Source organism: Heptranchias perlo, chromosome 18, assembly GCF_035084215.1.
Source record: "Heptranchias perlo isolate sHepPer1 chromosome 18, sHepPer1.hap1, whole genome shotgun sequence".
NCBI lineage: Eukaryota > Metazoa > Chordata > Chondrichthyes > Hexanchiformes > Hexanchidae > Heptranchias > Heptranchias perlo.
Genome location: NC_090342.1, coordinates 41580916 through 41607478, shown reverse-complemented (window position 1 = coordinate 41607478; position 26563 = coordinate 41580916). Strand labels below are relative to the sequence as shown.

Here is a 26563-nt window from a genome sequence, read left to right as displayed (position 1 = left end):
TCAGTTCATTTACTGACACTCGAGCAAAACTAAATTTAATAAAAAGTTCATATTTATAACTGTCAGAAAAATAAATCATACATCATTGAAATTCACTTTTGCAATTGCATACAGCAAAATAGTTGCAAATAATTTATTTGAAACTGCTAAACACTGTGCTATTGATTTTACAATCCTTCCTGCATCGTTTATATAGTGACAGTTGAAAAAAATGAATTTGTCTGATCATAAATTGATCCTGTCTGACATCCTGTTAAGCCTTTGTGAAGATACTATCCTAATCAATTTATAAGACAACTCCCACTCCTCCCATAAGTAATACTTTTAACTATAATCTGCTGATTTATTTTTTGCTTTTTGAAGTTTATTGACTGAGTTACTGTGATAGCAAATGTTTCTTGAAACTAAAAGCTCAGGAGTATGTTTGTTTGAAACCATCTGATTTAAAAAAAATCTTAGGTATGTTGTCAAATAAAATTATCGAGACTGCATGAATGCTGGCAAACATTTATTTATTTGTTTTCCCCTATTTTGTGGACGGAATCCATCACATTGCAGGAAATGTGAGTCCAGCCTCACAAACAAGTTAACATTCACAATGGCCAAAACTAATATTAAAGTCGGAAATTCTGAGTTTGATCTTAAACCTCTTGGTACAGTACATTGATTTTTCTCATAACATCCTCAGAAAAAAAACTTGATGACTAAAATGTAAACACACGGTTGTCACTATATAAGAATGCTATACTTACAAAGATTTCTTTTGACAAACTTTGTAAAATTTCATATGTAGAGCTAAAAACAAATTCTTTCACCAAAGTCGATATAATAACATGGAGTAAAGCTCAGTGAATCAGGTGGAGGATGTTTGAAATGAGCTGAGTGTATCATTGGATTTGAACCCCTAACCAAACTGCTAAAATTGATTCGTTGTAGCTAATAGGCAAAAGTGAGATAAAAGCTCAGCTTTGGGATTTTTCCATCCATTTATTCCATAAAGAATCAAAAAAGCCAACTGTCATATAAAATAAAACTTGAACATCAACCAAACTGAACCGTGTAAAATTTTGTTGGCATAGTCAAATTTATGGTGTAGACGGAAGATTTTGAAGAGCGTGGAATATTTTCCTCTCTCCATTAGTGTTAGCAAATAAGTTGCCTTGAGCTGAAAGTGCATTTGTGCTTTATATTCATGCTGACTTTTTTGATAACATTAGCAAATGAAGAAAAATATACCCTTTATTGTTTAGAGATCCATTAGCTGTCGGAGTTTTAACCAGGTGACATTATGGGCTGTGCTTTACTTTTATTGTGTAGGCTGGGACATCCTTTCTCTTGGTATAGTTTATAATGAAAATCTCAAGAGTGTTGTGGAGGTGTCACAGTTTTTAGATTTTTAGTCTAGATATTCTGTTGTGAACAGCATAACAGGTCACTCCCAAAAGCACACCGCACATGTCCTACCATCCAGAGAGCACCTTTTCTGTCCTAAACAAATGATAGCATGACAGGGATCGCAACAGAGAACCCTTACTTTGTACACTGGAATATATCACCTGCCATCAACATGAATTCTCCTCTCTTTACACATGATAGAAAGGATAAACATTTTTACCAAACTGACATGCAGGCTTCAAACCAATAGATGGTTTTACTCGCATAGGGTCGATGAATGAACTGTGTACACTTTCACACAGTGAGCTATATTTTTCCCTACTTTCCTTGATAGTGAGTTGCATATTCATTGTTTTATCTTTGTTTTCTGGAAATGGGCCCTAAAACTGAAGACCACTTACTAGCTTGCCGATTCCTGGCTAAGCTGGTTCAGGCTTTTGGATGCTGGCTGCAAAATTCATACACTCTGACTGCCTCGCCCTCTGACTGAGAACTGCCTCTAAATGTCTGTGAGCTGAAGGGGGGAGATTTTCAACTGCTGGCTGTCCGTTTCTCACCTGGAAAATGGACATTCAGCAGTGGAAGATCTGCATTAAATTTTCAGGCAGTTTTTAAATAGGTGCTCAACACCACCCTCCAAAACAAGCAGGAGACTGCTTAAATATGCAAATCACGGTCCTACGCCTCTTCAGGCTTGATTTCTCTAGTACCCTTTGGGTTGGCCTCAAAACTCCACAAGGTTGAACTCATGTAAAATCCTGCAGCCTGCATCCTTACCTTACTTGTAATAAATCCCACACTCCTGTCACCCTTGTCCTCTACCGGCTTTATTATCACCCTATGCCCCAGCACGGGATTTCAAAATTTTTGTCTTTTATTTTCAAATCACTCCATGGTCCCATCCCACCCAACCTGTGTCCTTCCTTACATGTGCGCATGCACCCTCCACTGCTCTAACATGAGACTTCTTCCTGCCCCACACTCTCTCTCTGGTCACTCGTTCAGTCACTACACTTCTATACTTCGGATTTCCCTAACCAGTTCCCTCGACCCTGCCATCTTCCACCCTGCTTTCAATGACATCCTCTTCAAACGTGCCTTTATTTCCCTATCCTAGCTGCTAACCTGCATCCCTTTTTCTCGTGCGCAGAGTACACCGTACACTTTTCCTCATTATAAAGCACCCTAAAGTAAGACTTGCATCTATATAGCGCCTTTCACGACCTCCAGATGTCCCAAAGTGCTTTACAGCCAACAAAGTACTTTTGAAGTGTAGTCACTGTTGTAATGTAGGAAATGCAGCATCCAGATAATCTGTTTTTGATGGTGTTGGTTAAGGGATAAATTTTAGCCGGGACACCAGGGAGAACTCCACTGCTCTTCTTCAAAATAGTGCTATGGGATCTTTTATATCCACCTGAGAGGGCAGACGGGGCCTCGGTTTAACTTCTCACCTGAAAGACACCCTGAAACATTGCTTGCACGTGTGGAGCACTATATTAATGCAAGTTGTTGAAGAGCCCCAGTTTATCTGGTCATTTCTGTAATTTTGGGGATTGATCACTTTGAGGGCCTGGAGGGCCTCCTTATGTCACAGCGACCAGAACTGCACACACTACTCCAGGTGTGGCCTGACCAGAGTACTGTATAGCTTCAGCTCAACCTCTGCGGATTTAAACTCAAACATATAGTTAATTGAAGGCTTCTTTCATTTGACTCAGCCCCAAGTCATTTCAGTGGTTTCAAGAACTTCCTCATTTGTCAAATAATGCACCCTCACATCATTGACAAGTAATAATTTTATTGTAGCTAGGATTGATTGGAGGATGTTGGGAATGAATACAACTTCATTGTCTTAGGGATGTCCTTAGAACCACAGTCTTTTAAAGTGACAAACATCGCTTTGTTAGGTCAGAAGACCCATTACAGCTTAGCATGCAACCCAGATTTTAATTTTTAACTTTTTAAAACAAAAAATAAACATTTTTCAATATGCTGCTGATAATTCAGTCTGAAGGAAAGGTGGAAATCACATGTTAGCACCAGGCAGTGGAATAAGATATTGCCACATATCACACACAGTTGCAAAAATTCTATCACATACACACTCAGCAATCTTTGGTCTCATCTTCAGTTTTATTAAAAATGGTGCCAGAACTGAACATTAAGCAGCATAGATACATTTGTTAGTTTAAAATATTAGGAGTTAACTATTTTGATGTTTCTGTTAAGGGCAGGTCAGCAAGTTTCATCAAATTGGAATTTCGCTCAGCAAATTCAGACCAAGTGGAAAATTGAACTAACATTTTGTTTGTGCTGAGAACCATGTCATAATCTGAGTTTAGTAATCAAATAAACAAGGGAGGATTAGTGTGGTTGTACCATTCATCTGTTTGTTTTATTCCTTCTAAATTTAATTTGTGCATATGCAACACCTTTATGTGAAATCCCACTGGCGAGCCAAACCGGAGAAGTGGGGAAAGAGGTTGATGGTAGGGAAGCAGTGAGCTGGAAGAAAGGGGAGAAATGCCAGTGCCTGGGAGGGGTGGGGAGAATTCAGGTCATGAGGTTTGGTGGCTGTTTATGCTGGCATACATCGAAATGGGCACCAGCCTGAGATGGGTCTAGTTTACACTGGCACCAACTTGGAACTTATAGATCTGGCAGGCCTCTGGCAAACAAAGGGCTGAGTTTTGGAACAGATCTGATCTCAGTTTACCACTGTAAATGGGTATAAAATATTTGACCTACAAAGCTACTCCAGTAACTACACTAGATCATAATCTACTTGTAGATACTGGTATTTGACAGTCATAATATCACGAAGGTAAGGGAATAAAATGGAAAAAGAAATCAATATCATGCGTCCTGGTTTTCACAGTGGATTAGCAGTATCCAATTCCTCTTTCCCCATCCCAGAAAAAAAATTGCACTTTAAAAGTAAAAGTGTTAAAATAATAAAACTGAAGTTCTTCACATCCCCCATTTTACACAATTGGTCAATTCAAGTTACCTTGTCAGTTTCTGCAGTACAATGAGATGCTGTTTACGAGTCTTTACTTAAAAAAAACAAATTGCAAGGTTACTTTTGAAAGAGTTACTTTCTGTTCAAAGTATTTTTGCAATATCTGCAAAGTGGAATATAATCCTGTAGAAGCATGACCTGCAGGGAAGGAAATCCTACATGCTGAGGCTCCCATGGGGCATATAATTCAATTTTTTTAAAATCAAAATTAATAAAGAATATTTTATTGTACCTATATTTTACTTGGTCATTGGGGAATAATTTAAACACAAAGTCACTTCAGGTGGCTGATGGGAAGAGGGCGCTTCTGTCCTCGAGCAGATCCATTCATTTGAGTAATGTTCATTTGGTACATGTAGAATTTAATGGTGATAATTCTACTAACCACCAAAGGAACAACCTCTTTAAATGGCATCAGTGTTTTTGCATCATGTTGCACAGTATGAATCAGGTACAAAATACTTAGGAACCGCTGCTGGAAGGAAGGGAGGGTTACTTTTGAAGTGTAGTCACTGTTGTAATGTAGGAAACTTGGCAGCCAATTTGTGCACAGCAAGCTCCCACAAACAGTAATGAAATAAATGACCAGATAATCTGTTTTAGGTGTTGATTGAGAGATAACTATTGGTCAGGACACCAGGAGAACTCCCCAGCTCTTCGAATAGTGCGGTGGGATCTTTTACGTCCACCTGAGAGGGCAATGGTTTACATGTGACAATTCCTTGATTTGCGATGTATTACAATTTACTCATAGCATCCATAACAGACTCTGCTCTTGGAATGAAAGAGCAGCTTGGGACCAACAGTGAGAAGATCACCAAGGAAGGAAAAAGTGACTTTGTGAACTGAGGGTAATTTGGAGATGAAAAGAGTGACTCTGTGAAGTAGAGGAGGTGAAGCAGTATGAATGGGAGGAATTTTAATCCCCAAGAATGGGTGGATTGGGGACCCATGATCTCCGTCTCCCTCCTGCCTCCCCCCTCTGATTCGCAGCTCCTTTCCCTTCCGAGGGGCAGCTAGTCTGTCAATCTGGCTGTCTGGCTCGTAGGAAACCTGGAAGTACAAATGCTCACCTTCAGTTGAGTTGCAATCGCAGATTGCGACGCACTCATTTGGCTTACAGGTTCCCCACACAAATATTTAGGGATGGGGTAGATTCCTGGCCCCAAGTTAAAATCATGCCCAATGTCTCTGAAAACTGGGGGAGAGGGAGTGGCTATATGAACTGGGGAAGGTTTAGAGGGGAAGAGAACCTCTAAGAACAGGACAGTATTAGGGGGAAGAGTAAAAGAAAGAAAGAAGTTGCATTTATATAGCACCTTTCATGACCTCAGGATGTCCCAAAGTGCTTTACAACCATCGAAGTCATTTTGAAGTGTAGTGACTGTTGTAATGTAGGAAACCTGGCAGCTAATTTGCATACAACAAGGTCCCACAAAAAACAATGAAATAAATGACCAGTTCAGTAAAAATATAAATTGATCTGTACCTCTTAATTATGTTATTTTATTTTAATGTTTTCACCTCCTAACACTTAGGTTTTACATTTGTTTCTGATTCTGTGCAGCATCATGCATTATTTGAGATTTAATGGTATCAAGGAATGAGTGCCAAGATGGAACATTGAATAAACACAGTTTTAAAAGAAACTAACAATTGTTAACAAATTTTATAAATTTTCAATAGTGAGGAAAAGGATTTAAAAATCTCTGCACTGTTTTCTGGTAAATATGAATACTTTTAATAGGTGGCAGTGTTATAGCACATGGGGCCTTACTGGGAGAAGGAGGGTTAGTTTGCCCATACAGCTTCCCTCAAATTGATCATGGTTGTGCTCTCATGGGATGCAATCAAGTAGGAGGAACATGTTTTCTCAGAGAAATTGGAAAAACCTAAAAAAATTACCACTGTTCATACAGATCTTAACATGCTCAATATAATGATTACCCCTGTTTATTACAGTTCCTGCAATGTAGCAAGATTGTCTACCACTGATTAATGATGTACTTAACCATTATTAGAACATAGAGCAATAATAAAATACACTCTGATAGGATAGTGAGCGCTTGTAAAACTATATTAGCATTCCTAAAACCTGACCTTAATCAGATCTCTGTCCCCAACTCTAACATATAACATGCTGGATCACCCACTTTAATCTCATTCTCAGCTGTTACTCAGTACTTTAATGAGCTCTATACCCTATTCCAGTGTTGAACCTGCTGGATCATTAATTCGAGCCCATAATAATACTGTTGCCTCCAGATCTCCTACTTTTTCTCCTTTAAGTTCTTCCCTCACCACTTCCCTCCACACCCTCCCCCACCACCCCCCCCAAAAAAAATGCTGGGTGTAATGTATCAATTTCTGATTGAGAGACCATATTCCACCCAGCTGTCTATTTCCAAGCATCTGACAAGGCTGCTTTGATCTGGCACTTAGCACTGCATGAGGGCATGTTTATTTAATCTTTAATTTTCTCTTTCTCTTCTTCATTCAGAAGCAGCTAACATCTGCACTGTGTTTTCCTCAATCCATCCAGCTGAAATCAGGCACTCACTGGGGTTGCAGTGGGACTTTAGGCACTGGAAGCAGTATCATTTACTGCAATGAAATAAGACAGAAACCGAGATGCGTCCCATTCTCTTATATTAAACCAAGCTCTAACACAATGACTGCATGCAGTCTAGATGTTGTAATTGTATTCCTGAGGATAGGCATGCCTCGGAAGAGGCATGGTGGTTATTCAAGTAGATTTTGGGAAAATGACGATTTAGTTGGATAAACCTCAATGTCATTTATTTTTCCTATGTTTTATATTAAAAATCTATGAAATATGCAGTAGAAAAGTGTTAAAAAGATAATGAGAATACATCGCTTATAAAGTAAAAATTCAGTTTATTTTTAGAGGAGCATACCCCTGACCAATCTAGGAAAGCATACGTCAGGGCCTGCTGGAAGAGTGGGGGCAGCATTTAGAAAGAGTGTGTACAAGTCCAAATTTTTGGCCTGTGGCCCTGTTTATACTCAGGCATGAACGCAAAACACAACAGCATCAACAGTGAACTTACAAGACAGAAACCATTCACAGAAACGTACAATTTTTCTGAAGAACCCAGCAGAACTGCGAATAGGGAGCTGCCTCAGCAGGGCTGTCCTGCAAAATAGTCTTGTACCCATTGAGTACTCTTTCCTATACCACTGGTTTATAGTATTTGGCTACACAGAGCAGTGGTGCTTTGCTTTGATTGTGGGGATATTTGAACACAGTGACAAAAGTGAAAGAAGAGCAGCATCTCCTAGCACTGAGATCCTTCATCTTGAGAAGAAAAAAAAACAATACACTTCAAGAAAAACCTTGACACAAACCAGAGATGTTGTGAAACTGAAAATATTGATTTTACACTATATTAAATGTTTGTTGATATGAATTTACACAGCAGCAAGTTGTAATCCAGTGATATTTTGAACTTTCTTCAAGCAACATAGTGCTGTGCATTTAAAAAAAATCTGGTTTCAATTTGAATTTAATGATAGGACAAACAGGCCTCAGGAGAACACTGTAAACCAACACTCACTTTTTTGTGTGTGGTGAGAGTGTGCATACTCAATGTGGAGCTCTTCAGATGTGGTTTCTGTTTCTTGCAGTTGTGTGGTGGAAATAAGAGGCAACACACCATATTTTCCAAAACATATTTGGATAACTCTACAGACATATTGAAAACTCATTACAAGGCAAGGCAAATTACAAGATATTTTTATTGTGAATGTTTTTGATACGGCTATCACATTTTCTTTTTTTAATTCTTCAATTTCTCCTTTTAGCCTCCCAACTCTCAAAATGGTGATTCAGATTGGATTATATTTTATTTTTTGGATGAGATATTAAACGGCGTTTCCATCTGCATGCTCAGGTGGATGGAAATGGCACTGTCCAAAGAACATGGAAGTTCTCCCAGTCTCCTGGCCAGCATTTATCCCTCAACCAACGCCACATTATCTGGTCATTATCTCTTTGCTGATTGTGTGACTTTGTTGTGTGCAGATTGACTGCTGCTTTTGCCTATGCAACAAAGTGACTACACTTCAAAAGTAATTCATTTAGCTGTAAAGTGCCTTAAGATGTCCTGAAGACATCAAAGACTCTAAGCTTGATTTTACAATGGCGGCGGATTGGCAGCGGGGGGAGGGGGGGGGTCGGGGGGTGAAGGTGCGCGTGGCAAACCTGCATGAACAAAACTTACCATTTCCGACGCAATCGCACGTTGATTGATGGTGATTAACGTCCTCTCCGGGTTTCATGCCCAGCAGCCAGCCTGGTTGACAGGCTGGCTGTTGTCAGGAGCTGCAACACGAGGGTGGGGGTGGTGGGAGGGGGGGCGAGTGAGAAAGAGCGAGCGAGAAATCATCCGGCGCTGGAACGGAAGACCGGGGGCGGGGTGGGTGGCGAAGAATGGAAGATCCGGCGCTGGACTGGAAGACCCGGGGTGGGGGGTGGGGGGGGGTTAGAGGGGAAGATCGGGAGGACACCGGGGCAAGGTTGGGGTGGGGGGGAAGGGAGAGAGGGGAAAATCGGGGGGGGGGTGAGGGAGGTCAAAGAGGGGGAGATCGGAGCGGGAGACATCGGACATTGGAGCAGGTTTCAAAGGTAGGTTTATTTAGTGTTTTCACTTCCTTCCATGGTTATTTAATTTATTTTGTTTCTTTTTGCCTGATTTGGCCCTTCACTCCTGGTTTCACGGTGAGCAAGCCGCCCAGGTAAGTTTAAAAAATCTTTCTAAGTATTTACTCTGTCACAGATAAAGTGCCTTAAGTACCTCAATGAGGTACATTTGGCTCTTTAACTGTCATCCCACCGGTTTTAACTGCCGGTGGGACTTCCGTTTTCGGGTCGCCCGCGCACACGCAGGTGGGTCCATGGGAAACTCAGAAGTCGGCGGGTTGGAGCCAGCTTCCGAACCCTAATGGGATTTCTGCGATTTTCAGAGTCCCAACGCATCTGCAATTGCCTCCTAAAATCACCCTCTATATAAGTGTTTTTCCCAACCCATCTCCTTTCTTGGGGTCTCTCCCATGCCAAGCACCATCCTTAGCTGAGAAGGTTGTGGGGGGTGGGTGGGAATGACCTACTTCTAGGGCTCTACCACTGGCATTCATAATCCAGCCACTTGAGAGGTGTGTGTGATCAGCCCAGGTGGCTTTCCATGCCCCGTGGCCACCATTTGTCACCTCCACAGAACAGCATGGCTGAGAGGAAACTCGGTGCATTGGTTAAGGGCAAGGAAGATTGTGATTATGCCTTGTAGGGGATAACATCACAGTCAGCAATTTCTAGTGTCTGAATAAATCAAATTCCATTTTTATCAAATGATATTGTATTTTTAATGATGCTTTGAGGATCAAGATAATACAGCACTACCTAGTGGAGTGACAGGTAATGGTTATAGGTAATGGTCAGTGTTGTCATGTAATATTGGAATTCCCATTAGAGCACCATCTAGTAATATAAAAATAATGGTTACAGTTCAGTTTTGTCACTTAACTTTGGGAATCCTAGTGCTACATAGTGGTGTGACAGGTCATAGTTACAGGCAAGTGTGACATTTTAGCATTGCAATTCCCATAGGAAATATTTACATTGTAGTTTTCAATGAAGTATGAATTCTGTGCAAGATTTTTAATAAAATAGGGGGACGTGGCAAAGGAGTGGTTGGGCAAGCATGCCAGTGGAGCACAGAATGGGTTTGGTGAGGAGAAATGTGGGACCTGATCCCCAAATTGAGGGAGCATTTTTAGCAGAAGCATGATATTTGTAGGCGTGCAGTAATTTGAAATTTCCAATGATTTGAAAGTTTCTTGGGGAATGAGAACATCACAGGGACTCAAGACCAAATGTGAGTGGCATTTTCAGAGGAAGCAAGGCCTTAGTCAGGCTGCAGTTCTTTTAAATTGTGAGGATATTCATAAATTTTAGGGGAGGGGGACACTGGGGCCTGAGCAGGACTCCACAGTTATGGGGATTTTTTGTCAGCAATGGGGCAAGGAGAATACCAGACATTGAGAGAGGCCGCATTCATAGGCCAGTAGAGCATGAGGGCAAACAAGCAGAGACCAAGTGGGAAGCGCCAACCAAGAGCAGGGAATGGGCAAAAGGAGCTCAGTCAGAGACTGCACTCAGCAGGCAGACAAGAAGAGCTGAATGCTCATAGCAGCAGATTGAAGAGCAGCAAATAGAGTCTGAGCAAGCCTGGGTGGGAGGTCACAGTTATGATAGCTGGGCAGGGAGCAGGCTTGAGCAGGAGGCAACACTCAGTGGGCAGACAAGGAGAGGCCCACACTAATGAGAACAGAGTAGAGGACATCAAGGAGAAACTTGAGCAGGAGGCTGGACTGATGGTACCAGAGCCAGGAAATGGGAGTGGGCAAGCAGGTGAGGAAAGCCCGTGTAGGAGGGTATGCTCATGGGGAGTTTTTTTGCCAGGGTTAAGCAAGCAGGTGGTAACTGTCAGGGTAGTAAAAAAAAAATAGTTTGCATCTTAAGTTTCAGTGAAGTGATGTGGAGTCACAATTTCTCTGTTGAATAGAGATTAGAGCAGATTTTTAGCTTGGTTGGAGGAGTAAAGATGAGCAAAAAAAGCGCCACCTAGTGACCACAGGTATGGAGTTATACCATGACAGCAAGTGAGGTTTTTCATTATAAAGGTTTATATAGTAACTTTACATTATAAATGTTGACATAAAAGCATTATCAAAAAATTATGACAACAAATAAGGTTTGTGAATAAGAAGGGCATTTGTAATAGGGAAAGATTATTGCAGTGCTTTTGTTTAGGTTTTTTTTTGCCTTTGGCATATATAATAGACATCAGTCAGTACACCTCTTGCCCTTGGTAGCCATAACACTGAATTGTAAACACTGAAAACTTATTGGGCACTGTCGTACTGTCTATTACTAACCATTGTGCAAATGTAACCTTCCTTTCAGTTGTAGATTTTTTCATATTTTGCAATTAAGTGGATAGCATGTAACTAATTCAAAAAAAACAATTGCTACCTCTGAACGATTAATGATGCTCATCCAATATCTGGCTGTTATTTTTTTTGCCATAATGTTTAATCCCATGATGTGCGTTTCTATAATTAATGTAATTGGTTTAGATAGGGCAAAGAAAATCCACAGGAACTAGGAGCGGGGTTTTGGACTTAATATTGGCTTCTTCCCCCTTGGGCAACTTTATTGGGAGCAGCTGCTGCCAGACAAAGCAGTGCAGTATCAGCAGTCTGTTTCTCATGGGCATTAACACCCACACCACTCACTGAGGGAGTTTGCTCTGTAATTAACTCCAGACACCGTTTGTCATTAATAATATTATTCTGTTCTGCTAGCTTTGTAAATTGATGGATATTTTGAGCAAAGCAGCACGGAGTTGATTTATTGGTTGCTGCAGGGGGATTTGACCAGAAAGTGCTAAGTAGCTGGTTTTATTGACTGAAGTGCCTTAAAGAGTAAGTTACTAGTCATTGAGATTTTGAATCAGTATGAATGTGCTCTTTATATTGCTCTGGATTACATGAAAAATAACTTTAGAATGCTGTAATTTCTCTTAAATGCCATTGGTAGCAGCATCTAAGCATTTCCTTTGCTTACGTCCAGTATAATTTATTTTGTGATAGTTAAGCTGAGGCACAGCAGTGCTGGGAAATAGAAAACTTTTTGATGTTTGAGAACAGTGTGGCCAAAGAACTCCCAGATCATCTATAAAACAGCCAGATGCAAAGTAAAGCTCCTAATCTGCCTCCACCAATGTGCTTCAACTCAATCATTCTGTACCAGTGTGATTTTTGTTTCCATTTATATACCAAATATACCAATTCAGTGTCAACTTATGCCAAAATCTGGAGACTTTTATGCTAAAGAACACAAACTACAAAGAAGCCCAGCCCATGCAAACTAATTTGACTTACAATCTGCAAGTGAGGAGGGTGGATTTTAACTTTTGGGCAGGAAGCCAAGGGGGAGCCGGCAGCCTTTCCAACCGGGAGTCTCTGCAGGAGCCCTCAGCCGATTTTAAGAGCCGGGCGTCGTGTACATCTTGCCGGCCAGTTACCCACCTGAAATGGGAGGAGGCAACTGGCCAGCTTCAGGGAGGACAAAATCACGGGGCCCAGAAGCGACCTGCTGGTACCTAGGTAAGTCATTGTTGGGGGGGGGTCATTAGCAGGTGGAAAGGGAGGATCCTCAGACAGGAGAGGGTCCAACTTTCCTTGTGGAGCCCAGAAGAGCACTCCTGATCCCGCTAAGGAAAGTTTTAGTCTTAGAGGACCTTGTTGCCTTCCCCGCCAAGTTTTGCTGAGCAGGGCGCCCCTCCATGGTGACCCCCCTCGCTCTGTAGGCCATTAAACTGTCACCAGGGCCCGATGAGCAACATAGGACCCCTATTAACCTATATTACTAAGGCTCTGCCTGAGTCAGGCAGACGGCTCAGCCGCATAAAAAAAGGGTTAGATGGCAGCAGATGGGAATCGACTGAGAATGGGGCAGGAAGTCTTTGCACACCCGCCCTGTTCCCGCCAGGCAGGGTTAGTTAAAATTCCCCGAAGACATCTTCATCCCATTAGTCTGATCTGGATTCAAATCCACAACCAAGGCGTGAAAAAGCAATATGCTTACCCACGGCATATCTCCCAGTCACTGCATACCCATTGTTGAAAGCTTGAATTTTAACAAAAGTTGACCAGTTGCTATAAACACAGCATTGGCTGGGAATTTTATCGCAGCTGTTTCTGCTCCGTCACCGTAACTTTGCAGGAAATGCGACGGAAACCCCAAATCCAAAACCTTCCTGGTTTGCATGACTTAATAACATTTCAGGTGGTAAATCTACCTCCTAGGTTATCAGTGGACAGGGGAGAGCCGTACCTATTTCAGGGGAAAATCACGGGTTTATAGGCATCTTAAATGTAGCAGAGAAAATCTACTACATCGCATCAGTTCCAGGATGTAATGAGAAACCTCCCCAACAGAAGCCTTTCATTCAGAGAAACACCAGTCCCAGAATATTGAGAACAAAACAATGAGCTAAGAAACCCACTTGTGTTCTCCATGATCTGTTTTGTTTTGTGCACAAGCTTTATATACATAGAAATGCTTTGCCCAATGTCTACGTAGACATTTATTGTTCTAGTTAAGACAGAAACTGTCACACCTCTCTAGTTTCAGCTGGGAGACAACTATAGCCACATCTATGCTGTCATTTAGCAGATGATTAAAAGCAAAAAATCCCTGTATGCTATAATTCTGAAATGAAAAGTGGTTAAGTCAGCACCTGAAGGAGAAAGGTTAATGCTTTCTGTGGGGCCTTTCGTGAGAATGCAGGTTCACAACGAAAACATCAACATTCCTTTCAGGTGTTGATCGACCTACAGTACATTTCCACCATTTTCTATTTTTATCAGTAAGAATGTGATTTGGCAATTGCAAAGTATTATAAGGTTCACAGGAAGGAATCACATCCAATTGGAACCAATTAGAATAGTGCCCTCAGTTACCAGCTGTGGATATGATTTTGGCCCGCTGTCTTATCTTGGACTTTCAATGAACTGCAGCAAAGCTCCAATTACTAGGTTATTTCCATATGTTGTGGTAACTTGCTTGCTAATTTCGGCATCAAGAGCAGCTGAAGATACTGATCCTGTTAAATGTAAAACCAGTAAGATTACACAAGGCTTTTCTCAATCGGTCTTGAACATTTTGTATGCGTAGGGTTCAAAAAAAACTAAGTTTAATAATACCCCTTAGTGGATGCCAGAGAAATGACAATACCAGTGTGACATTTCTTATTATAATGTCCAGTGCATTTCAGTCTCACTGTCCTCACTGAAGTTCTGCTCATTCTGTTTAGAAAATTGAAATTGCTGCGGTGAGTATTCCAAATATCAGTAATTTCCTCCAGTTCATTGTACTTTACTTGGAAATTGAGCAGGTATTAGTCCTATGGTATCTTTATTAGTTGCATCAAGGAATTGCTAAAAGGAATTTTTTTAAATCTGTATGTTCAGTTGATATTTCCTTGCAAGGTTACATTTTTTTTCTCCTCCAATTTTAGATATTGATGAGTGTTCCTTTGAAAGGACTTGTGACCACATATGCATCAATTACCCAGGAAGCTTCGAATGCTTGTGTCATAAAGGCTATACTTTATATGGATTGACACATTGTGGAGGTTTGTTCAATGCAATGGGTGGCATTATAATTCACATGGACTGAAACTGCAATGATTAGTATAAGGCATCATCCAAATGTTTGTTGATACTGAAGTAAAGATTGAAGTATTGTGGTGAATGGAGGACCAAAGGCTAGCCAGTACAGAGTTTGAGAGCGCAGTTATAAGCAACTTGCAAGCGAGTTTTCTCCAATGTGAATAGAGAAGGGAGTGGGGTTGGAAGGGGGTAGAGGGATGGGGTGGTGAGGGATACAAGGAAGTTGCTGAAGATGGCCTTATCTGTGATCATGGGAGTGGAGAGATCATGGGAAATAGTGAGGTCAAAGGGGCGACCATGAATATGGGTGGAGAGGGAGAGGCTTAGAGAGTACAGGAAGGCTATTAATTCAGAGGAGAGGGAGCCAGAGGAGCTGAAATAGAGATTGAAATGAGGATTTGCTCAGTGTAGAGGCTGAGGGCAGAAAGAAGTGTGGATATCTATGGGAGAAACTCAAGGTAGGGCTTGGGGACAGGGCAGTAGACAACAAGAAGTTTAAAGGAGAGGGGAGAGATGCGAAACACAGTGAGGTGCTCAAAAGAAATGGTGCCAGAGGAGTAGGGGGAGAGCAAGGTGTGATTAAGGGCCACACTTTCACCTTGGGTGGGGAAGCTTCAATGTCAGGTAAGGTGTCACCACCTGTGGGCCAGGTTTTGGTCAAATCAGGGATGTGAATACGTTCACAGCAATTAGGTTTTGGATGCCATGGGACAAGAGTGAACAGACATTCTGAAGGGAAATGTGGAGAAGGAGGTGACTGTTCATCCACCAGAAAACTCCAAGGAAGCAGTAGTGGTTAGGGTGAGTTGGACAGGGAGGCCCGTTGGGTGGGAACATCAGTGAGAGAGCAGGATGGAGAAGTTTGGGTTAGTGCTCTTAAGAAGGCAGCAACAGATGCCATGCTGGGCCCAGCAGAGACTACAGAGAGAGGCGAAAAGGGGATTCAAACCTGGATCGGTGGCAGTTAAGAAAGAAGGCAGAGGAGTAGGGATTGAGGGGGGGGGGGGTTCGGGGGTCGGGGGGGGTCAGGGGGAGGGTCAAATACTTAACAGGGGAGAGATGAATGGGAAATGGCCAGATGAGGGGAAGGAGAGGATAGAGGACAGAAAGGCCCAAGCGGAACTTAATATGGAACGTGATATGGGCAGCTACATTTTGGACACGTTGGAGTTTGAGGAAGACGTGTTGAGGGTTTTTTGTTTTTCTTTTCAAGTCTGGTATTTCAAGGTCCCACACTAAAATTATCTTGTGCTGGTCCAGTTGCCGCTAAATGTACAATGGTGTGCGGCTTGTTACTTGGTATTGCTGAATCATCAAGTAAATAATTCATTTAATTCTCCGACCCAGTTGTTCATTTGCTATAATAGTATTTGACCATAACCTGAATTGTGTATAAGGAATAAATATTTTTTTCATAGAGTAATAAATCAAGCACTGAACATATCTGTAATAAAATCTGACTGCTTCTCTCTCACCCCAGAAGTTAATTCCAGTCACTAAAATGAAATTTTCTTATCTTCTCAGATATCGATGAATGCAGTATTAACAATGGGAGCTGTGACTATAGTTGTATAAATACGATGGGAAGTTATGAGTGTGTATGCCCACCTGGGAAGAAATTGCATTGGAACAAGAAGGATTGTGCTGGTAAATAGGATTTTAGAAATGAACAAGATGAGGTGGGGGTCTGTTACAGTTAATTTGATCAGAGTCTGCATTAAAAAGAAGCGGTGTGCCATATTAATGTCTTAACTAAGACCTTTTTAGTTAAAGGTATCACTGGAATATTTGTTTGTCAAATTTTGTAGCAGCAGGACACATTTCCTAAATCAAATTCATCAGTTTAGTTTAAAATTTCCACAAGCATCATACCAAAGGAATGCTGGACAGCTCCATTAGTCTCAGAGTTCAAAAATAGTGGCCATGACATTTTTATGCAGAAATTGTTCAAGTAGAATGTAAATACAAAACCAGTGAATCGTTAGTGATTTCTGTTCATACATAAGGTACGCTCCAGTGGAGCAGGTAAAATGTGTTCTCAGATACTTGTCTAAGATCAAATTTCATATACTTATGACCTTTTCTTTTTGCTTGTACAGTGTCACTGGGAAGCATATTTTCTGTGTGCCATATCTAGGTTTTCATATTGTTCTCTAAGACTGAAGCTGTTGATTTCTCCAGATTAACCATTTGCAATTCTAAACTGGGATTCTGATTTCCAGAAACTGAGTCTAGAATCTAAATCTGCCATTCAAACTCTCAGTAGGCAGCTTTCACCGGTTATTGGTTGGGCTATTAGATGGATCATGAGGAAGAAAAACTGTTAGGCGTGATGAAACGTCACATTAAGTACATCTCCTGTTAGCCAGTTATGGAGCGACAGAGTTGATGGCCAAACATCCTTAACCCAGAGTGTCCCATCCCAGTAGGAGTCGTAGCAACAAGAGATACCGCTGGGGGACTTAAACAAAGCAAAGAAAATGCAAGTATGGAGTTGGAGGGAGAGGGGGTTGGAGGGGGGGTGTGTGTGGTGAAGAGGAGAGTAGAACTGGATATAAATAAAATGCTAATTATTGGAACCATTTTGAAAATAGAAAAAAATATATTTTTTTCAAAAAAGTTCCATTAATTTCACTTTTTAAGCTTTACAGTGCTCCATATTGTTGCTCATCGTTTGAAAAGGAATTTTCAGCTGTCAAACTTACTTAATTTTTTATTCCTGTACAAATTTTTTAACTAACTGTGGAGCCCCTAGACTTTTGTGAGGTGCATTAAAGCTGTCTTCAGCTACCAAATCTCTAAAGTTATTTTCCCGTTGAGGAATGCCTGACCTATGCCCAGTACTTCCCCTTAATGGAACAAACAAGATCAGGAAATGGTGTGCAGGAACCTGCATCCTACATCTGTGGTGTGCAAAATTCCAACCTGCCACTCATAGCAGACTAACATTTTTCCCTCCATTCCCCATTTTCCAATCTTACCCCTCTCTTCCTACAGACATTGATTCATGCAGGGGTGCAACTCCATTAGCTCTTCAGTACATCAGCCTGAAGTAGGTGTTCTTAATGCCTGAGTCTAAACAGTGAGAGCTGACAGATTATTTGTTTATGGGGATCATCATTGACGAGCCTGATCCAATCCTCAGCTGATGTCCGCATGTGTACGCATAGCATTGCTTATTGGATAGTGGTTATTAGTGGGAACTCTAGCAGATTTTTTTCCCCTCCCTGGCTGGAGGTAGAGACCAATTTTAATGTTCTTATCACTGCCCTGCCTAATTCAGCATCGATCAGATTGAGGGAGCAGTTTATAAATTTGGAAACTGCTGGGGTCCTGAATTATTTACCTCCCTTGAGAGGATTATTCTGGAACAACAATTTCTGGTAGAACGGACTGTAACTCGTTGCTTGAGAGTGCTGGCTGATGGCAATGGTCAGCTGTTTTATAATGTCATCTCGCAAAGCTTTAAAAGAAAGAGGAAAAAAGAAAATTGTGTCACGCTTGATGGCCCAATTCCTAAACACAAAGCATGTTGTGAAAGTTCACAAACTTCAGTGGTATGTTCAGTTTCAAAAGTTGTAGTGGACTTCATCTCTGGGACCTGGGTTCAAATCAAGCTCAGAGTATTTTGAAAGTCTAAGATATCTTGTTTCTGGGTATTCTTCAGCCCTCTGGTTCTGAATAATGGTTATTTAATTGATAGTCTGTCCATGGCGGTGGCAACACTGAACTCTTGCCACCGAGAGCATACAAAAATAAATGAAGTGAACGCCACATCTCCGACAGCACCTGTGACCTGACTTTTCAGCCATCTTGAGAACTAAGGTCGAAGGCATGGAGAACAAGCTCCTCTTCCATTTGGACCACCTACATGGATGGCCGGTGCATTGCTACAGTTGAAAAATAAAAAGGGAGTGAAAAGCTTGGAGGTTGTGGTCATCCACTTCAGTGTCGCTCTCCCACAGCTCAACTGAAGTGCAAACGTGCCAAAAAAAGCTCACACCGGAGTTCCCCTCTGTACTGTCTTTTCTGCTAGATTCTCTATTTGAATTCCACCTCTTTCCCTTCCACCTTTGGTCTTTCCAATGCCTTTTAATATGCCTTCACATCTCTTTCCTGCATTTCAAAATCCATTTGCAGGCTATTAAGCCCATTACCTCACACTTTCTGAAATAATTATCATATATGCGCTCTTGATCTGCATTGTTTTTTTCCTTCCCTCCTTGCCCTTGTCTCTCCTATAAAGGTACCATATCACTGGAATGGTTGACCTCTCTTTTTATTTTTCTGATACTGATCAACTTTCTACATATTTCCAACGCTTTCTGTTTTTAATTTAATGACAGTCTCCTCTATCATACTGTGAAATGAGTTAGGGCAATTCCAACCCAGCACAATTGTGCTTCTAATCTAGCACTAATTGGCAGATGGCCAGTTGGGAAATGGAAGCTGTCACATTAGCATAGTGAGTTCTGCCAATGCTGGGGCTGAGACACATTGGACAGAGTAGAGAGAATTTTACTAGGCATTTCACCATGCTATACATGAAATGCTTGACACCGATACTGCTCGAAATAAGAAGTGTTACATTTCCCTGAACCCATATCCCTCACCTTGAGCAGCACAAATATGTCCTGTGTTTTAACAAAAAAGGCAGTGAAGTGAAATAGACCTATGAAATACCAAGACCAGCATTAACCAGGAATTTAGAACTTGGTATTGTATATGCACGACCTCACTACACATATTAAAGTATTTATAATCCAAGTCATTGGCTTTATAGGGGGGAAATGGATCAACAAACTTATCAAATTGATTGGATTATGTAATTTTCCTCTTATTTCAACAAGGAAAGGTTCGTACTCCTCCCTTTAATTGTTCTGGTTTAGTTTTTTTTGCTCATCTTTCATGAGCACCATATGTTTTGTATGGGAAGTCTTGTTGCCTAATTAATCTCACTGTTATTTTTTCATTGTTTGTCAGGCACCTTTGCTGACTTGCTTGCCAAATGTCAGGTCTCTTATTTTCCTGGAACTGCGTGATAGGTCATTGGCATCACAGCATGTTGCCAACATTCTAAGATCACTTGCAATATGTGGCTTTTAAACAAATATGCGTTGTGGAGAAATTGAAGGCGTAGGATGAAAAACAGGAAGAGGGGTGCATAAAAGGTGTCCCTCTGCACTTTTAAATAGCTTGCATCAGTCTTCACAGTTTTCAAATTTCCTGCTACATTAGCACATCAGCCAGCACTTTGTAAAATTATTGTATCACACCCTATAAAGCAGAATTCAATTGGCTTAGTTACATTCGCTCAACTACCATGGTTGGATTGTTGAATCCCAAAAATATGGAACCGGATCGAATCCATTGTTATTTTGCAAAAGTTTGTTCCTTCAATTGGATAATTTCACTTGCAAAGACACTATCTGCATTATGAAACATTTTCTCCATTTAGAACCAATAGAATTGTTACAAATTCAGGTCTGTTGTGGATACTTCTTGGGTTTGCTGGCATCAGTTGCTCCCTTAAGCAGTCTGAACAACTTACTTTTATGGGAGTTTACTCATTTTGCCCTAAAATCTACTTGTACTGCAATGGCTCCTCTTTCTGCTCCTGCACCATTACCTCTGGAGTATCCTGGATCTATCCTTGGCCTATCCTATTTCTTATCTACATGCTGCTCCTCGGCAACATCATCTGAAAACATAATGTCAGATTCCACATGTACGCTGACGACACCCAGCTCTACCTCACCACCACCTCTCTCGACCCCTCTACTGCATCTGATTTGTCACACTGCTTGCCCGATATTAGATAAGCAGAAATTTCCACCAATTAAACATTGGAAAGACTGAAGCCATTGTCTTCGGTCTCCACCACAAACTCCGTTCCCTCGCCACCAATCCCATACACCTCCTTGGCCACTGTCTGAGGCTGAACCAGACTGTTCGCAACCATGGCGTCCTATTTGAGCTTCTGACCCCATAATCCTCTCGATCACCAAGACCGCCTAGTTACACCTCCATAATATCCCCCATCCCTGCCCCTTCCTTAGCCAATCTACTGCAGAAACTCTCATCCATGCTTTTGTTACCTCCAGACTCGACTATTCCAATGCTCTCCTGGCTGGCCTCCCATCTTCCACCCTCCCTAAACTTCAGCTCATACGAAACTCTGCTGCCCGTATCCTAACTCGCACCAAGTCCCATTGACCCATCACCCCTGTGTTCGCTGATGTACATTGGCTCCCAATCCAGCAATACCTCGAATTTAAAATTCTCATCCTTGCGTTCAAATCCCTCTATGGCCTCGCCCCATCCTATCTGTAACCTCCTGCAGCCCCACAACTCTGTGTTCCTCCAATTCGGGCTTCTTATACATCTACGATTTCCTTCACCCCACCATTGGCAGCCATGTCTTCAGCTGTGTAGGCCCTAAGCTCTGGAATTCTCTCCCTAATCCTCTTCACCTCCCTATCCTCCTTCAAGATGCTCCTTAAAACTTACCTCTTTGACCAAGCTTTTATAGTCACCTGTCCTAATATTTTCTTCTGTGGCTCGGTGTCAAATTTTGACTGAATACACTTGCATGAAGCGCCTTGGGATGTTTTACTACGTCAAAGGTGCTATAATAAATGCAAGTTGTTGTACGATAGTGTAACCCAGGGATGTAACAATTGCATTCTCTTTTGAGTTGGATTGGATACTTGTATCTTTTGCACGTATATTTCTTCACTTCCCTCCAGTGGCAGACCTAGTTACCACGAGGTATGGGGACACATATTGTTTCTGAATCTTTCTAACTGCAATAAAAGTCATGATCTGCTGTGGTAACTGACATGACTACTGTTTAATTCTTTGCATTTAATCAATGACTCACTCTCCCTCAGAGGCGGTGAAATGTCTCCGAAATGCAAAGTTTGCACCCAAAGTCCAGCTGATCTGCAGTAAGAGTGGAGGAGTAGAGAGCTGCTCTCTGTCCTGTCCATCAAAGGCACTCTTTGTGGCAGGTCAGTATTCTGTTTTTAAGGGTTGTGCAAACACTATAGTGGGAAAGATATGTATGATAAAGAATGTTCTTTTGGTGGGGTGGGGGGGAAATACGGGAAATCTGTTGACACAAAAGGCAAGTTTTCAAGTTTATTTAATATGTAAAGGTAAAATCTAAATGGGGAGATGGGAAATATTTAAGATGATATTTGATGATTGGAGGCTTTTCTAGGAGTTTTAAAGGATTGAAAAATTTATAATTAGGATGTATCTGACTAAATAACGTACAAATGATGAATGCGTATGTGTTAGAATATCCACTCCACCAGTTTTATAAATACAATGCATTCAATAGAAACTGTACCAGGTTGACATTATATCATTGTTCTGCACATTATCATCTATTCATTTTTAAAAATAGTGAGTGGTCTCAACATTCAAATGGTATTGCACCTTTGGTTGGTGCTGAAAGCAGAATGCTATGTGACGAATTGACCATAATGTGGTTGGGAAAAACATGACCGCCCCAAACAAGCAAATTGGAATCACAGCTGAGCAAGATTTCAGCTCCCCACCCCCCACCATTGAAAAAAGATTTTGGCCCTCAGAGCCTCCCCACTGACCAAGATTATTATCTCACACCTCCATGGAGCAAGTTTTTTTTTTAGCTCTCAGCAATCGCTCCACTGGCTGTCAACCACCGCCGCCCCCCCACCCCCCAACCTCCCACTCGAAGAAACTATTTGACTCGCAATCCCCTCCTCTCATTGAACTATTCTTCTGTCCTCATCCTAACCCTCGGAAGACATTTCAGCCCCCAACCCATCCAAACAATGTTTTGGCCCTCAGCCCTCCCCCAGTTAGCAAAATTTTTACCACCCCTCCTGTTCCATTGATAAACAAGATTTCAACCCTTTTCCTCCTCCTCACTAGATGCATTTCTTATTCCAATCTATCCGCTGCCTGTTAATCACTTCCCTTTCAACCCCCATTGGCTGTATTTCTCCTCCATCGATGGCTGGCTCTTCCATGCCTTAATTCCATTACCCTGGAAGATCGGAATTCCCCATCCTCAGCACTTCCTTCGTACTGTGGCACCTGTGCTGGATACCAACAAGAGCATCTAGTGGGATTTAATAGCACTTATGCTATAAACAAATGCAGCCTCACTATAGTGGAGTATTATAGCAACTCTTTGACAAGTGTACAGCTCCAAATTCACAAATGTGAGTTGTAATTTCCTTCCACACACCATTTTTTTTAAAAAAAGGACTCCTGCACTTGCTGGCATAGTCAAGGTTTTTGATTTTATTGAATGTCCCAGCATCTCTGGGTAGAATTTAAGAAAAGTTTCAAAAATGTATTGTGAAGCAAAGCACTACTACTGATCAAGTGATATTGCACATAAATGAAATAACATTTATTATTATGAATCCACATTCACACGGACAGAGAAATTGATATTTGCTTAGGGAATAAGCAGATAACATACCATGCGTACGCAGCAGTGCTCTACGTAAACATTGATTTGAGCCAGCCATATATTCACGTGTCGAGTAACAGCCCCACTGATAGTCATATGCCATAAGCTCTGCTCTAGTACCTTATTTACATTACCAGTCGAACCAGCTATATAACTAGAAGCAACACGAGTACAATGGAATGTTAGCACTTATCACTGTATAAATATACTTTATAAAAATCTATAATGCTTGTTGACTTGCTGCACTTGAGAAGAGTTTTAAATGGGATTCAAGTGCTGCCAAACCTAGTTATTACAAGTTAGTGGGGATTAGCAAGGTAATTAATGAGGCTCAAGATCTCTACTGGCTATAATAAAGATTCTACCAAGAGCAAAATAAGGTTCTAATTAGGTTCTGCAATATATTTAGATTTCTTTCAAGTAGGTGACATTCTCCAATTTGGATTGAAGCACAGTTTTAGTATCATAGAAAGGCTACAGCATGGAAGAAGGCCATTTGGCCCATCGAGTCCGCGCCGGCTCTATGCAAGAGCAATCCAATTAGTTCTGCTCTCCCACCCTTTCCCCGTAGCCCTGCAAATTTTTTCCTTTCAAGTACTTATCCAGTTCCCTTTTGAAGGCCAGGATTGAATCCTCCACCACTCCCTCGGGCAGTGCATTCCAGATCCTAACCACTTGCTGTGTAAAAAAGCTTTTCCTCATGTCACCTTCGGTTCTTTTGCCGATCACCTTAAATCTATGTCCTCTGGTTCTTGACCCTTCTGGCAATGGGAACAGTTTCTCTCTCTCTATTCTGTCTAGAACCTTCATGATTTTGAATATCTCTATCAAATCTCTTCGCAACCATCTCTGTTCCAAGGAGAACAACCCCAGCTTCTCCATTCTATCCACTTAACTAAAGTCCCTCATCCCTGGAATCATTCTAGTAAATCTCTTCTGCATGTCTCTAAGGCCTTCACATCTTTCCTAAAAGTGCGGTGCCCAGAACTGGACACAATACTCCAGTTGTGGCCGAACCAGTGTTTTATAAAGGTTCATCATGACTTCCATACTTTTGTACTCTATGTCTCTATTTATAAAGCCCAGGATCCTGTATGCTTTTTTAGCTGCTTTCTCAACCTGCCCTGCCACCTTCAACGATTTGTGCACATATACCCCCAGATCTCTCTCTTCCTGTACCTTTTTTGGATTGTGCCCCCTAGTTTATATTGCCTCTCCTCGTTCTTCCTACCGAAATGTATCACCGCATTTTTCTGCGTTAAATTTCATCTGCCACATGTCCGCCCATGCCACCAGCCTGTCTATATCCTCTTGAAGTCTATCACTATCCTCCTCACTGATAACTACCCTTCCAAGTTTTGTGTCATCTGCAAATTTGGAAATTATGACCTGTACACCCAAGTCCAAGTCATTAATAAATCAAGAAAAGGAGTGGTCCCAGCACCAACCCCTGGGGAACACCACTGTACACCTCCCTCCAGTCCAAAAAACAACCGTTCACCACTACTCTTTGTTTCCTGTCCCTTAGCCAACTCTGTATCCATGTTGCTACTGCCCCCTTTATTCCATGGGCCGCTATCTTGATGGTAAGCCTACCATGCGGCACTTCATCAAACGCCTTTTGAAAGTCCATATACATCACATCAGCTGCATTTCCCTCATCTACCCTCTCTGTTACCTCATCAAAAAACTCTATCAGGTTAGTTAAACACGATTTGCCTTTAACAAATCCGTGCTGGCTTTCCCTAATCAATCCACACTTGTCCAAGTGACTGTTAATTCTGTCCCGGATTATTGTTTCTAAACTGTTTCCCACCACTGAGGTAAAACTGACTGGCCTATAGTTGCTGGGTTTATTCTGACAACCTTTTTTGAACAAGGGTATAACGTTTGCAATTCTCCAGTCCTCTGGCACCACCTCCTTATCTACCGATGTTTGGAAGATTATGGCCAGTACGGCTGCAATTTCCAGCCTTACTTTCCTCAGCAACCAAGGATGCATCCCATCCAGACCGGGTAACTTATCTACTTTAAGTACAGCTAGCCTTTCACATATCTCTTCTCCCTCAATTTTTAGCCCATCCAGTATCTCAACTATATCTTCCTTTACTGAGACTCTGGCAGCATCTTCTTCCTTGGTAAAGACAGATGCAAAGTACTCACTTAGTACCTCGGCCAACCCCTCTGCCTCCATGAGTAGATCTCCTTTATGGTCCCGAATCGGCCCCACCCCTCCTCTTACTACCCGTTTACTGTTTACATGCCTATAGAAGACTTTTGGATTCCCTTTTATGTTTGCCACCAGTCTATTCTCATACTCTCTCTTTGCCCCTCTTATTTCCTTTTTCACTTCCTCCTCTGAACTTTGTATATTCGGCCTGGTTCTCACTTGTGTTATCAACCTGATATCTGTCATCCACCCCTTTTTTCCCATTTCATCTTACTCACTATATCTTTTGTCATCCATGGAGCTCTGGCTTTAGTTGCCCTAACTTTCTCCCTCGTGGGAATGTTCCTAGACTGAAGCCGAACCATCTCCTCTTTAAAAGCTGCTCACTGTTCAGTTACAGTTTTGCCTGCCAGTCTTTGATTCCAATTTACCCAAGCCAGATCTGTTCTCATCACATTGAAATTGGCCCTCCTCCAATCGAGTATTTTTAGTTTTCACCACAGCTTCTGAATAAAAACACAGAAATATTATATAGTGTTTTCCTCAGTCCTATGTTTAGAATCATACAGCACAAAAGGAGGCCATTCAGCCCATCATGCCTATCCCAGCTCTTTGTAAGAGCTATCCAATTTGTCCCTCTCCCCTGCTTTTTTCCTATAGCGCTGCAAATGTTTCCTTTTCAAGTATATATCCAATTCCCTTTTGAAAGTTATCATTGAATCTACTTCCACCACCCTTTCAGGCAGTGCATTCCAGATCATCACAAGTTGAATTAAAAATCTGAATGACTTGGTTGAGGTGACCGTGCAGCACGTTTATTTACCATTGAGTGTGGTGAGAGGATATTGACACCACCACTCAGGACACAGAATGAAAATGAGGTGGTGCTTGTTCAGTAAAAACACATCGTGTTCACACAGCTGTTTCTGTTAAGTGATTTGCGGCCAGAGCACACACCCACATTGCTGTGGGGACTTGGAAACAGGATTTGTAATTAGAATTCCCAATGACTCATCAGCTGCACTGTTGTAGATCTATAGAGAAGGAAAAGGTGCATTGAGCAGCCCACAGTAAAAGTTTCTGTCAGCTTTTAAAAGTAGTTTTAATTTGTTTCTTATAAAATAAACTCATTAAAATCTTACATTCTTTCATCTGTGTTGTCATGAATGAGTCAGGCTTTTTAAGCCAGCATGTTTCTTCTGCAGTGCTAATTCGTCCCCTCCTCTTCCCACCTCCA

The 26563-nt window shown here is 41.5% G+C and overlaps 1 protein-coding gene across 4 annotated transcripts in view; it reads left to right on the top strand.

Annotated features, from left to right (window-relative positions):
* The window catches only part of scube1 (signal peptide, CUB domain, EGF-like 1), a 288050-nt gene that overhangs the window by 230996 nt on the left and 30491 nt on the right, over positions 1-26563 (top strand). For 3 of the 4 annotated variants that reach the window (XM_067999790.1, XM_067999791.1, XM_067999794.1), the window contains 3 exons: positions 14527-14643; positions 16205-16327; positions 21574-21693. In XM_067999790.1, the coding sequence (XP_067855891.1) occupies positions 14527-14643; positions 16205-16327; positions 21574-21693 (360 nt within the window). The remainder of the gene's footprint in view (positions 1-14526; positions 14644-16204; positions 16328-21573; positions 21694-26563) is intronic. The other variant, XM_067999793.1, reaches the window with a different exon arrangement.